This window comes from Panicum virgatum, chromosome 3N (genome assembly GCF_016808335.1).
Source record: "Panicum virgatum strain AP13 chromosome 3N, P.virgatum_v5, whole genome shotgun sequence".
In the NCBI taxonomy this organism is placed as follows: domain Eukaryota; kingdom Viridiplantae; phylum Streptophyta; class Magnoliopsida; order Poales; family Poaceae; genus Panicum; species Panicum virgatum.
The window spans coordinates 3,245,904-3,259,875 of record NC_053147.1 but is presented as its reverse complement, the minus strand read 5'-3'; the positions used below and the strand labels follow the sequence as shown (position 1 = coordinate 3,259,875).

General features: G+C 43.8%; 2 protein-coding genes across 2 annotated transcripts; both read right to left on the bottom strand.

Moving 5' to 3' along the window:
- Positions 1-1,283: 1,283 nt before the first annotated feature.
- On the bottom strand, positions 1,284-4,843 carry LOC120667025. The gene is made up of 11 exons (XM_039947033.1): positions 4,250-4,843; positions 3,985-4,152; positions 3,719-3,844; positions 3,112-3,646; positions 2,825-3,023; positions 2,543-2,729; positions 2,337-2,435; positions 2,077-2,229; positions 1,864-1,976; positions 1,699-1,771; positions 1,284-1,530 (listed from the first exon to the last, which is right to left on the bottom strand). Exons 1-11 carry the CDS (start codon positions 4,841-4,843, stop codon positions 1,429-1,431), a joined length of 2,349 nt encoding a protein of 782 aa, XP_039802967.1. The 3' UTR covers positions 1,284-1,428.
- Positions 4,844-9,455: 4,612 nt separating this feature from the next.
- Positions 9,456-11,364, bottom strand: LOC120663758 (putrescine hydroxycinnamoyltransferase 1-like). The gene is made up of 2 exons (XM_039942654.1): positions 9,817-11,364; positions 9,456-9,599 (listed from the first exon to the last, which is right to left on the bottom strand). Exon 1 carries the CDS (start codon positions 11,275-11,277, stop codon positions 9,982-9,984), a length of 1,296 nt encoding a protein of 431 aa, XP_039798588.1. The 5' UTR covers positions 11,278-11,364; the 3' UTR covers positions 9,456-9,599; positions 9,817-9,981.
- Between the last annotated feature and the right edge of the window lie 2,608 nt (positions 11,365-13,972).

Sequence of the window (13,972 nt, the reverse complement as noted above, 5' to 3'; positions counted from 1 at the left end):
ATGTTCTAATGTGTTCAAAAAATGTTTGAGAACAACTAAAAATGTTCTGGATAATTACTAGAAATATTCTAAAAGTCTTGAACTTTTTAAAATGTTCCCAAATAATTTGCTCAGAACATTTATTGATGTTCAGAACATTTTGGGGTGTTTTAGAAAAATGTTCTAATCTGTTCAAAAAATGTTTGAGAACAACTAAAAATATTCTGGATAATTACTAGAAATTTTCTGAAAGTTTTGAACTTTTTAAAATGTTCCCAAATAATTTGTTCAGAACATTTATTGATGTTCAGAACATTTTATGGTGTTTTAGAAAAATGTTGCAATCTGTTCACAAAATATTTGAGATCAACTAAAAATGTTCTGGATAATTACTAGAAATATTCTGAAAGTTTTGAACTTTTTAAAATGTTCCCAAATAATTTGTTCAGAACATTTATGGATGTTCAAAACATTTAGTGGTGTTTTAGAAAAATGTTCCAATCTGTTCACAAAATGTTTGAGAACAACTAAAAATGTTCCTGAAGATTTGGTTGAACACAACTCAGAATGTTCCATTAGAACATTTTAAAATGTTCCTAAATATTCAATGTTTTGGAAAAATGTTCCAAAAATGTTCCAAGGTTCCGGGGATTTAAGAAGTGTTCCAATATTGGACAAGAGTGTTTCGAGGTGCCAGATTTGTAAAGTGTTCTATAATTCAATGGAAAAAGTATAAACTAAGTGACGCAGCAATTACAATTCAGAAAAAAGTTTCTGAGCATCAAAATAATACACTAAATGAGCATGTAGAGAAATGTTTTCATTTGAGGCTATGAACTCAGTCTTCAAGATTCTTCCGTAGATTGTAGTCAAAAGCTTCTCTGCCAACAATTGTTGAAACTGATCTTGAAACTTAGAAGAAGCCAACGTTCTATAGAAAAACAAATGAAGATAAATTAATACGTGTTGCGTTCAAAAGATTATAAAAATACGCAGAACAATTTTGGAAAAAAAGAAAAATGGACTAACATTTTGTCTCCTAAACGTTGAAATTATATCTGCTTTAGCTTTATTCTCCTTGCTGAAAATCAAGTGAAATAGCTTTTTCTCTCTTAATGCTTGGATGTCTGCCTGAAATAGATGGATTTGCAAATTTCTATTATCATTTGTAGTTAAATGAAATAAAAGAATATGTAGCAAAAAGATTAGTTAGAGAGGAGGGGGGGTCTGCTTTTCAACTTACAATACTTGGCTAGAACATCCAAGCACTGCCCAGCATAGAGGGTGCAGGGGTAGCAATGTACTTGAGCTCTGATTTCCATGTTATACCACCCTCAAAAAAAATCCAAGTTTAACTTGGGTACAGATTACATTAGTTTTGACACATATTTTGATTGCTACAGCTATCCCAAAAAGCAAAATTTCTGTAGGGGGATGGAATAGAAGATATCAAGGCTGATCTTCGGTTTGGTTGTTCTTTATTGCAGCTTCATTAAGATCTGAATTCATCAACTTGTAAGCGATGAGCTTCCTGAATTTAGTTGCTTCAGTCTGTTTTGGGAAAATAAAATGAAATTGAAAGTCAGCTTATTACTTCTTAAAGAGGGAAGCATGATTCAAAAACAATATAGAAACGCTGGTAAGAGATAATTTGGTCAAAAGATTGTTAAAAAAGCACTATGTTGATTATTAAAAATAATTCAATGAATTAGTACTTACGTGGTCAAATATCTTAATCACCGAACCATTCCAGTTGTACATAAGCAACATAGCAAAGATGCCTGAATCAAACCTGGACACACAAAAAATTAAAAAATTAAAAAAGTTTACCATGGATGTATTCCCTGGTATGTTTGGTTAAAAGAAGAAACTAAAGCTACATACTTTTGAAATGGTGAGTTGGAGTGCTTTGGACATCTTGGAACTTGTAATTCATAATTCTGCAAGTCTCTGTCAAAAATTTCAGCAACTTTGCAAGTTCTTTGGAAATTGATAACCTGAAATGCAAAGTGACCAAAATGAAACTAATAAGAAAAATGAAAACAGAATTGAAAGTGAACACTTGCATCAAGCTGACAGGACAAAAAGACAAAATACCACATTGTTTGTAGCAAATTTTATTGAATTTGCAGGCAATACGGATTCAGAGTTTGAAGCTCGAATTGCTGGATCAAAAAAGTGGACTATCTTGACAAGGTAGTTGATGCATATGAGGATCCAATGTTCATTGAGTATCAAGGGGAACAATAACTGTCAACGAAAAATAAATTACATGATAAGAAAACTTAGAAAGTTAAATGACGAAAAAAACATCATACAAAAATTGGAAAAAGAAAGCAAGAATTAAAGAAAGGTACTAGATCAGCATTTGCGATGTCCATTTGTTCATTGATCCTTGTCAGTTCTGGCTCATTGGACTCTGGAATATATGTCTTAGGATCAAGCATGAGTTTTTCCTGCTCCAAGAAATGTGAAAAAAAAATTCAGTATATGAAGACATTAAAAAACTAAGATTTGTGCGTGCAGAAAATTTGAGATAAAAAATTAGGTAGAAGAGTAGTACCACTAAAAAAGGTGTGAAAGCAACTTTGTTACGATCATAAATGTTTTCAGTATTAAGCTTGTGATCATCATTGAAGTATTGCACAAAAACTGCCATTAAATCATTGGACACAAAACCTCTGGGCTGAAGAGAAAGACGAAATGAATCATATGAACATTCAAATCCAGCGATTGAGACAAAAGTTGGGCTGCAAAGATGAGAAGAAAAAAATAATAGATGAGTTATACATTGAAATTAAATTGATGTGAAACAAAAGGGGAGACAGGGGGTGTGTGGCCTTACGATGGGTCATTCTCAATTGGATCAATGTTTTGTGAACGAACATACTTGATATATGAAAGTTCCATTTCATCAGTCAACTTGATTTTGACATGGGAGTTAACATGAGCTGAGGGGATAGCTGCCCTCTTCTTCCTTTTCTTCTTATCAATTGTAGATGAACCCATTCTGCACTTTCTTTTTGGATTAATACCACAAGGGGCTGGAAAAAAAGGGGACCAGGAAAAATTAAGAAGCATATACAAATAAAAAAATGAAATAAGACAAAGAATTAAATATGACAGGTAAACCTGTGTCATTCATAACCGATGGCTCAATGTCTTGTTCAAAACCGCCGACACCTTCCATTTGATCAGTGAATGTTGGGGTGCTTGGACAATTAATATCATCATTCAGCGCTGCTTGAGTATTAGAGCATGATTTTTGGCGATCATGATTAAACGAACTTGAAACAAGTCTCTCTTCATCAGTATGATCGACAAGATTATCAGTTTCTTGCTGTATATTGGACAAATCATGATGTGTATCATTTTCAGTGGGAGTTGATTCAGAAACAGCAACATTCTCACTGTGGCAATGGATATGAAGAGATCCTGAATCGTTTGTAAGCTTATCAGTTTCCTCTGAATTAGTGGCATACTTGACAGACTCAATGTGTGCAAGTATCTCAGAAGAGAGTAGAGACAGCCGATTTGAGAAAACAGAACCAAACTGATTCGCGAAGTCCGAATAAACTGTTTCACCCTTGTCAACAATGCCAGCAGAAACATCATTTTTTAGAAGATTGCAATGCTTATCTATCAATCCTTCAATACTTGGGATGATCTACGAAAAAATGATATAAATCAATAAAACTGGACATAAAAAAGGGGACATATGAAAAGGGAAAAAACTCACTTGAAAAGGGGCAACAGATTCATGATGTGAGGCTGGAAAAAAATCTGAGCTTATAGAATAATCATGTTCAATAGGTCCATCAGTAAGAGGCTCTTCGAAGTATGGTGAAGATATCAGACTACGAAACTGCATAAACAAATGAATAAATAAAAAACTATCTATGAATAATAAGAGGTTGGCAGTGTGTAGGTGTAAAACAAAAACTGAAGTAATGTAATAATCATATGACCGATTACCATCGAGAATAAAGAATGTATGTCGCTTACCTCAAGAATTCCATACGAAGGGCGACCTGGGTTTGATAGATTTCTGTCCACATTGGCAGCGAAAAGGAAGTCCTCTGATCTAACATTACAAATTCTTGGAACATCATAGCAAAAATTGTGATGATTGGCATATTCATGGCTGAAGTCGATGAAATCCATGTAGGCAATCTGCAGGAATAACAATATTTTATGATGTAGAACAGGTAAAAGAAGAGTGTGAACCAGACTGGGAAAAAACAGTAAGAAATGAAAATAAAAAACTTACAGCAAGGAGTGGGAGGCAAGAGCCAACGTATATCTTCCCATCATCTTTTGAAGAGATGAAACCTTGGTATTTTTTAACCTCAGATAAAATGTAGTTTAGCACATGAGTGCTCCAATCAAAAGTGTTGATTTGGGAAACATCCAAGAGATATGGAAGATAGTTGATGTTAACAAAGTTCTGAGTAGAAGGGCAAATGATGGTAGAAAGAGCAACAAGCATGAACCATTTAATAAATGATTCCTCATCATGTTGATCGAGAAGGTTACGAACAGCATCACAGATGGAAAGTTTGTCAGAAATTTTGACACCACCAGAATGCAGAATGATCGGGATCTCTCCAGAAGGTATTCCAATTATTTGTTGAACCATGTATCTTGTGAACTTGAAAGATTTCAATCTGTGCTTGAATTGGGAGAGATCAGTAACAACCTGCCCCATGACCCATTCAAGGAAAGGCATAGGCACTGTGAACTTGCGAAAACCCAGAAACTTTTCAAAACCATTCTTCGCCAAGAAACCTTTCTGATCTTCTGAAAGAGAATCTATGACTTTTTGAAAACGTTGGGTAGAGAAGCGATACTTGACACGATCCATAGCTGTTGTCATACTAGACAAAACACCCTAAAAATAAAATGGAAAAACCTTGGAATAAATTAGAAATATGATATAAGAAAAACTATGTTAGTAAACTGTAAACACACGAAAAAAGTTAAAAATATTACACGCATGAATTCTTTGTAACACATGAAAATTTGTAACCCATACAATCACTCTGCACAAGGGGGTGTTTACCCAGACATTCTCAAACTGCACATGGGGGATGTTTGTAACACAGCAACCTAACTACATACATGTAAAATCATAAAAAGGAGATCTCTAATTGGATACACAAAAATAAGGGGATTGGGGCGAAGATTTTCAACTAATTACATGTATGAGAAAAAACAATCCTAAGCAAAAAGAAGTACGGGATCCAGATGATAGCTCTAGCTAATAAACATAAAACTTGCATTCAAAGAGGGAGACGACTTGATTTGCACTTGAACTAAGAATGGCACGACTCAAAATAAATTGGACTAGCAGATGAAGAAATGAATCGGAACAAAGTCGTCTCCCTGGGACTTGACCTAGAGAAGAAGAACAAAGGGAACAGCCAAGCGAAGCTGGGAACGAACCTAGAAAGATGCTGCAAAGAGATCGAGAGCCACCATGAAGACGCGCAGAGGAAAATGGAAATTCACCAGAAGAGAAACCCTAACAGCGGACCCGGAATGGGGGAGGGGGCGGCGGATGAATCGAGATAGAACGATGACCGGGTTAAAAAAAATGGGCCAACCTGGTTAATGGCCCACGAGAGGTTAAAGGGCCACGGGGAGGCTCAACGGTGACTAACGGCGCGCGGACGGAAAGCCCTTCTGCGATGGATTGGAGCGCAGAAGCGCGCGCGATGAATAGACATTCCGGGAGGAAGACGCTGGAGAGTCAGGAGCGCCGGTTCATCCGGCGGAATTTCTTTTGATCTGGGAAGCTCACTTTCAAAAAATCATAACTAATTTATATAAATTTAGAAGGAGATAAATTTTATATGAAAATTGTATATCTCGACGAGATCTACAACTTCGTAGTTCAAACTTTTTTTATTTGGAGCCATCTTGGTGCTCAAATAATTGACACAAATTTTAGATCTAAAATTTAAATTTTGGTCTGAACACTGGAGAGCACACATTCAAAAAATTATAATTAATTTATATGAACTCGTATGGAGATAAACTTTATATAGAAATTATAGAATTTAACAAGATCTACAACTTTGTAGTTCAAAATTATTTCATTCGAAGCCATCTTGGTGCTCAAATAATTATCACAAGCTTCAGATCCAAAATTAAATTTTAGATCTAGAGCAATTATCAATTATTTGAGCATCAAGATGGCTCCAAATAAAAAAAATTGAACTATAAAGTTGTAGATCTCATTATAAAGTTTATCTCCATCCGAGCTCATATAAATTAATTACAATTTTTTGAAAGTGAGCTGCTCAGGTCAAAAAAATTCCGCCGAATGAACCGGCGATAACATCGCTACAGTACCTCTACCGCCGGTTCATCCGGCGGTATGCTTTTACCGCCATTTGAACTGGCGACAGGAGGCCAGATCTGCAAAAATAATTTTTGCAGTATATATTTTTGAAAAATCAAAAAATAAATAATATAAAAATTAAAAAAACTCGGGACCCGGAGACGACCGGACGAGACGGACAGAGGGAACAAAAATGGACCGGGCCGACGGGGTTGAGTGGACGGACGCACCGATCCGTGTTGTTGTGTCAGCCCAGAGGTCCAGTAAGCGGCCGAGCGAGAAATCCGAAAAAAAATTTACCCACTTTCCACTTTTTAAGATCCGCACAACATTGATTTAGCTTCATCACCAACTCATCTTCCTTCTCCCGCTCCCTCCTCTTCCCCCTCCGGCAGCACACCTCCGCTCCTGCTCCCTCCTCACAGTGCGCCGTCGGTGCTCCCAGCTTTCTGCCGCGCGGCGCTGCCCCTGTACCTACTTCTCACGCGACCATGCTCCACCCTAGCACGCCGTGGCCACGGGTGCTTGTCCCCTGCTCCCCGCCGCGTGCGCGCCGCCGCCCTTGCTTTCCCGTCGTGACAGTGCTCCGCTCCATCCCCTGCTAGCCACGGCTCCTTCCCTGCATCGCCGCCAGAGAAGACAAATTGAAAAAAAATATTGATCTAGATTTTGATAAATATTGAATCTATTATTTTGAGATGTTAGTTTATAAAAATGTTGAAGGTAGTATTTTTCAACATGTTGATGTATGTGTTCTGAAAAATGTTGAATCTATTATTTTCAAGTGTTAAACTATTGTTTCGAAAATGTTGAATGTAGTTTAGATGTAATGGGCTTTATAAATATATAATTTATGCATCTTCCAGAAGTTATATAGGGGCCCACCTAGCCGAGCATTTGAGAGAATGAAAAAAACCAAACATACTTTTTTGTCTTTTTTCAGAACAATTTTCTCTTCTCTTCATCTCTTATCTTTCTATTACTAAACACGCAACATTTTCATGATAAATTTTGATTTGATCCAACACGTATAACTGAAGGGTGGACGCGAAGCATATATTATGAGAAATCAAACAACTATATGTATTTAACTTGAACATGCTCCAATATCATTGTGTTCGCTTGGCTTGTCAGCTAACCAGCCAGTCAACAGTATTGTTGTCTCATAACAAATCAGCACCAGCCACCAACTACAGCCAAGCGAACACAGCGAATGAGAATATGAAAACACAACAAAATTCATATCGAAGAGAATCCATCGAAAAAAAATCAGATTTGTACAAGCTTAGGACGATAGCAACGCATGAACATATTGCCTAGTGGAATGTATGAGCCATTCATACCCGTGGGTTTGTATCTTTCCGTGTTCTTAAACAATTAATAAAATAGTTTTTGAATCAAAATCGTTATGTTCCGGCTTAAATGGAAAATATTCTAAAATATTCGGTTGCGCATGTGATCTCCGGTGACAGCCAGTTCCTGATGATCCTGTCAATGTCGCTTTATCTTCTATGAATAAAATATATATGCGTGATGCACGTGCTCTGGAAAGAGTACATATGTTACATCACAAACATTATAACGTAGTGACGGTGAAAAGAACGTTAGACCCTCCACAACATGTGCCTTGAGTGATGCTTAAAAGGGGGAGAGAAGGTTTGAACATTACTCCTACTGTGGCATACGATGCCAATTCGAAGTGATGCTTGAAAAACTACTTTTGTGTCTGTCATCGTCAGAGGCCATGCGTCTGTGAGGCTGCATGCAAGGGAGATGAGCTGATTTTGCTTCTGTGTATCTTTTGTTTATTACCCAAGGGGATCCTACAGCGATGCCTGCACGCTGTAGCCTGTGAAGCGCGGTGCCTGTTTTTTGTGATGGGGCCCAATATTTTTTGAGCTTCACTTGCACATTGCGGAAGGCCTTAGCGTGGTACCGTGCCTTGCTTGTTGCAAATGTCACCCAATCTATTACAGTTGAGATGTATTCATTCCGTCCCAAATTATTAGTTGCTTTTTATCATTTTGATTTTTCTAGATGTATAATTTTTATTATACATCTAGATATATAATATCTAAATGCATAACAAAATTAATGTATCTAAAAAAATTAAAACAATTGATAATTTTGGAGGAAGAGGTAGGTTCTTAATTAAAGAGTCAATTGGTTGTATAAATCTGTTGTATAGTCAAACCAAGAAGTTGAAGATTATCTCAACATGTTTGGTTCCTGCTAGGAACCTATCGCGCATATTTCCCGAGAGAAAAATCTCACATGCATAGAGTACTAAATGAAGTCTATTTGTGAAATCTCTTTAGGGATATAACTTTTCGCGACGAATCTAATTACGGTAATTAATCGATAATTGGCTACAGTGATGCTACAATAACCATCCTCTAATCACGTGTCAAATGCCTCATTAGATTTTTCACGGTTTCTAGCGCAAGGGTTCTGAAGTTGATTTTATAAACTGTTTTTATTTGATACCGCAATTAGCGGTCAAAATATTAATATTCTTTGCACAAAAATCAATCAAATAAGGCCAATAGATTTGGATGTATGTCTTGTAAGCCACGTAAGGGCGCCCGCGACAGGCCGTTAGTGCTCTCTACAACACAGCCACGGCAGAGAAAAAGCAGGAGAGAGGGAGCGAACGTCGCTACATCTAGCGAGAGCGCTAGCGCGTGGTTCCATGCCGCGTGGGCCCCACTCACGGTTTCCCACGCCGAGCGCGCACAAGCAGAGCGTAGCCAGCGAGCACAGCACAACCACGAGGGACCTCGCGGGCGGGAGGGCCCTGCCGCCGTCTGCTGCGGGTGGAGCGGAGGCGGCGAGGCGCTGAGTTTCGCCGCCGTCGCCGTCGGAGCGGAGACGCCGCGCCACCAACGAGCAGGAGGAAGCGCAGGAGAGCCGCGGCCGGTGCCGAGGAGAGGGGCGGCCGAAGCGGGCCTGTGAGCCGCGGGCGCAGACGAGAAGCTCGCCGCCTCCGGATGCGGCGCGGCCCCGGGCGGTCTAGCGCTGGGTGCCGCCGGGACGTGGAGGTGCGATGGCCGCTGCACGGCAGCTCCGTCGCACGCGCGTGGTACTGGGGAGAGATTGGGAGGAGGGAGGTTGAGGATAGAAGAGAATCTGACATAAAAAATTCTGATATATGGGGTGTATAAAATTTTGTAGTTTGTGTTATAGACAATCTGCTGGGTGAATCATCTATATTACTCTCTATAGCTGACGTACTCTCTGACGTGGATAATATTATAGAGAGCTGCTCTATAACCAGGGGCGGATCCAGCGTGGGGGCAGGTGGGACTGAGCCCCCCCACCCCCATGCAGTCCATTGGAGTCCCCCCTGAGCCCCCTACAATTTCTAGCCATGAATGAAGAGGAAGAAGAAGAAAAAGTGAAGAAAAAAATGGAAAAGAGAGGAAGAAGAAAGAAGATGTGAAACTCAGCCCCCCCTTTACTTCAATTCTAGATCCACCCCTGTCTATAACTGTTGCGGGTGCCCTAAGGGGCGTTTCCAAGCTACTACATCGAGATTCGAGAGGCCGGCTACCATAAAGAACACGCATGCATCTTAAATTAAAAGTTTTGAAGAATATAATGCTCGCTCCGAGAGAGAAGAGGTCAAATGGTTTGGCCGCCGTGCCGCGCATTTTTCATGGGCACATCGTCTTTGCAATCAGCAGCTTCTCGAATTCCTTGAGGCTTGCGGCCTCCGCGCACACCACCACCTGCACGCCGCCGCCGTCGTCGTTCATCAGGTACACGAAGCCCGAGCGCTCCGACTCGGCGCGCACCATGAGCTGCGGCTTCCCCCACCCGTAGTCCGCGTCGTACACGGGCATGCCCAGCCAGCTGATCACCCTCAGCTCCGTCTCCGGCAGGCTGCCCGGAATCGGCCGGGCGTTCTTCTCCGCGAGCTCGAAGTAGTCGATGGCCGACCGCACCACGTCGTCGTCCATCCGGCGGACGGCGCCCCTGATCCGGGCGGCGGTATCGGCCAGCGCCTCCGAGGTGACGTCGCGCACCACGCCGGACGTGCCCACCCAGATGAGCGCGTTGCCGAAGTAGCTGTCGGGGAGCGGCGGCTTGGTGCGGCGCCGGACGTTGGCCGGGAGGGTGAGGCGGGTGGTGGCGTCCGCCGGCAGGCCCCTCGCGGAGCACAGGCACCGCCACGCGTGGGCGCTGAGCGCGCAGAAGGTGCTGACGCCGCCGCAGGCCTGCTTGAGAGCGGCGACGTGGTCCTTGGAGACGGTGAGGACCTTGCTGGCGACGGGCCCCGAGGGCTCCGTCAGGGTTAGCTTAGGGCAGAACACGGCGAAGGCGTCCGGGTTGACGAAAGGCGGCGACCGCGCGCGGAGGAGGCCGCGGTCGTGGCACGGGAGCTCCGTTTCCGCCATGGCGCCGCCGCCGTCGCGCCCGCCGCACAGGGCCGACCACGCGTGGAAGAAACGGAAGGAGCCGATGGCGTCGGCGGCGGCGTGGTGCAGCGCCGTCCCGAAGGCCACCCCGCCGCACTTGAGGAAGGTGACCTGTACGGCGAGCATGATGGAGGACGGCTCGACGCGGGGAACGAAGAGCTCCTTCAACTCGGGCGACGGGCTGACGTCGCGGAAGTCGTCGACCGTGAGGTGGTCGGAGCGAGCCACGGCGAGGAGCGCGCCCGCGGCGTTGCAGTCGATGACGAAGCGGCCGTCGGCGTCGACGCCGAGGCGCCCGGCGAGCGGGTAGAAGTCCACCAGGGCTCTGGCCATGGACTCCTTGAGCCGTGCCACGTCGAAGAAGTCGGCGGCGGCGGGGCGGTAGAAGTAGACGGTCGGGGTGTGACCCCTGTTGACGAGCAGGAGGTCGAGGGGGGAGAGCCAGAGTTGTCCTCCCGGCGTCCCCTGGCTCGGGGATACGAGGCTGCTCTCCACCACCTCCACCTGCACGTCGTCAGAATACATCACCATGGTGTTAGTAGCTCTGGGCTTGGGCTGGCTAGCTGCTTCCACTGCTCCCTCACTCGCACACGCATCGACACACCCCGCCTCTTATCTTATATATATATAGGGCGCCTGCTACTGCTAGCTACTCGTAATTAATTGTTTTTCCAGAAATAGACAATATGCATGCTTATTCTGATAAGGTAGGAGTACGTGTGTGTGTGTATAAAAGCCAGCAATCCCTGTGTTGTGTTTGGGGGTGGGGACAAGACAAAACGTGACCTATGCATTCTGGAAAGAATATTTGGGTGCAGCCTCTGGCTGGATTCGCGACACGCGTTGGGTGTTTAATACACATACATATCACATACATATATATATATACACACACTACTACGGGTGTGTTTAGTTCGCGAAAATTTTGCGAAAAAGTTGTTGTAGCACGTTTCGGTTTTATTTGGCAACTATTATCCAACCATGGAATAATTAGTCTCAAAAGATTCGTCTCGTCATTTACAACCAAACTGTGTAATTAGTTATATTTTTTAACTACATTTAATACTACATGCATGTATCGTAAAATTCGATGTGATGTGCGTCAGTGAAAAATTTTGGGAACTTTTCGCGAAACTAAACACAACCTATATAGGGTGTTTAATACTGTAGCAATCAGATTTGGAAAGAAAGAGATCGGCTTATCAATACGGATGGTGGTGATGTCGTTGGGTGGGGGGGGGGGACCTGTGCATGCATGCGCTGCTGCCACGCATCCTGCTCCGCTGCTTGGTGTGCTGTGCAAATCGTAACCACACATACTCCCTCCGTCCTAAAATAAATACATTTCTAAGACTGGACACGGAAACCAATGTATAATGTGAAATTATCTCTTTTGTGAGAAGAGTCCGGATATTGTCTTGTCTTTTCTATAAAAAGATTCTGGATACTCTTGTACATACTCCCTCCGTCCTAAAATAAATATATTTCTAAGACTGGACACGAAAACCAATGTATAATGTGAAATTATCAAAATACCATTTGTCTTTTGTGAGAAGAGTCCGGATATTGTCTTGTCTTTTCTATAAAAAGATTCTGGATACTCTTGTATTTTATGAAAGATGGGTCAAAGTAGCGATTTTTATAGGACAAATTTCAAACTCTAGATGTGCAATTATTTTGGGATGGAGGGAGTACATGACATCAGGGCCACCACTGCATCTGTGTACTGTATTTGTATCTATAGTATACGTATATAACAGAAATACTTTAAAATTACACCAATCTGCCACCGCCTCGGCGCCTCCGACCTTTCAGCTTGCTTCCCTTCCCGCATAAGAAAAAAATTCCATGCAGCAGGGCTGCAAAACTCCGCAGCCTTGGTCTAGATGTGCGCCACGTGGATGCCCACACAATCCAACGCCTGCTGATGGCTCAGCCCCACGCGGAGTGCTCGGCTCCCACCGTGGCTTGCAGGGCTCGGCTTACATGGAGTGCTCACTGCTCAGCTCCCCCCGAGGCTCGCAGTGCTCGTCTTACGAAAGAGATGCATCGGCTGATCGGCTCCAGGAGCATCGAAGGGCCTGTTTGGCTCCAGGAACATCAAAAGGAATCTTACTATTTTATATTATTAAATAAAATCTGTTTATAAATGTTTTTTGACAGCTGAGTGCTTTTTCGCGAGACGAATCTAATGAGCCTAATTAATCGATGATTGGCTACAGTGATGCTACAGTAACCATTCGCTAATCATAGATTAAGATACATCATTAGATTCGTCTCGCAGTTTAGCCCCAGGGTTCTGCAGTTAGTTTTATAATTAATATTTATTTAATACTTCTAAATACTAAAAAATCCCTGGGACTTTTTTGAAGTCCCTGTTTCTAAACACCCCCGAAGTGGTGCGACCGCCGCTGCCGGCCTTAGGGCATGAACAATGTATCTTACCTATATCAGTATACATGGGTCATATGTCAGCCGGTATCAGTCAGAGAAGCTTCACAATGGAGCAGGTAGTAAGACTGACCTCAGCAGCGTGTCCGCGTCCGCCCGCGCCTCGCGCCTCCGCACACGTGGCCCGGCCACGTCAAGACGTTGACGTCTCCGCCGCGTCCTGCTGAGGTCAGTCTAAGGTGGAGGCCACATAAAAAAAAGAGTAAAATGCACTGGGGGTCCTTAAACTAGTTGACATGTTCTGTTTAGATCCATGAACTTCGAAAATGCATTTATAGGTCCACAATCTATGCAAGTGTGTCATTTGAGGTCCAAAACACCTCTGACCAGTGTTGACCGCCTACGTGGACCGCCACGTCCAATCCAACGTGGCTGCTGGCCGCCACGCGTGCCTCGCCGGCTCCCGCGCGCGCAGTCCTGCTGCATCGCTCGCTGCTCCGCCCTCCCCCCCCCTCTCTCTCTCTTTCTCTCTCTCCCCGTTCTCCCCCTGCACCGCGCCTCCGCCTCCCATTTCTAGCCGGCGCCGCCCCCTCTCTCCCCCCTGCGCCGCCGGCGAGGCGAGCCGCGGCGGAGGGACCGGAGCCCCGGCGAAGTGAGCCGCGGCGGAGGGGCCAGAGCCCCGGCGAGGCGAGGCTGGCGGCGGAGGGGCCATCCTGCCTGACGCCCCGGCGACCACGTCCTCCTCTACCTCGCCGGCGCGGAGCTGCGGCGGGCGAGCAAGGCCATGGCGGATCTGCGGGTGGCGGAGGTCGGCCGGCCATGGCGCATCTGCGCG

Bases quoted from the DNA above. Each gene is read 5' to 3' on its own strand.
- LOC120663758 (XM_039942654.1), bottom strand. From the start codon at position 11,277: ATGGTGATGTATTCTGACGACGTGCAGGTGGAGGTGGTGGAGAGCAGC.
- LOC120667025 (XM_039947033.1), bottom strand. From the start codon at position 4,843: ATGGATCGTGTCAAGTATCGCTTCTCTACCCAACGTTTTCAAAAAGTC. The intron at 2,436-2,542 runs GTACTACTCTTC...TTCTTGGAGCAG, and splicing joins CTTTCACACCTTTTTTAGTG to GAAAAACTCATGCTTGATCC. The intron at 2,230-2,336 runs GTACCTTTCTTT...TTTCGTTGACAG, and splicing joins ACATCGCAAATGCTGATCTA to TTATTGTTCCCCTTGATACT.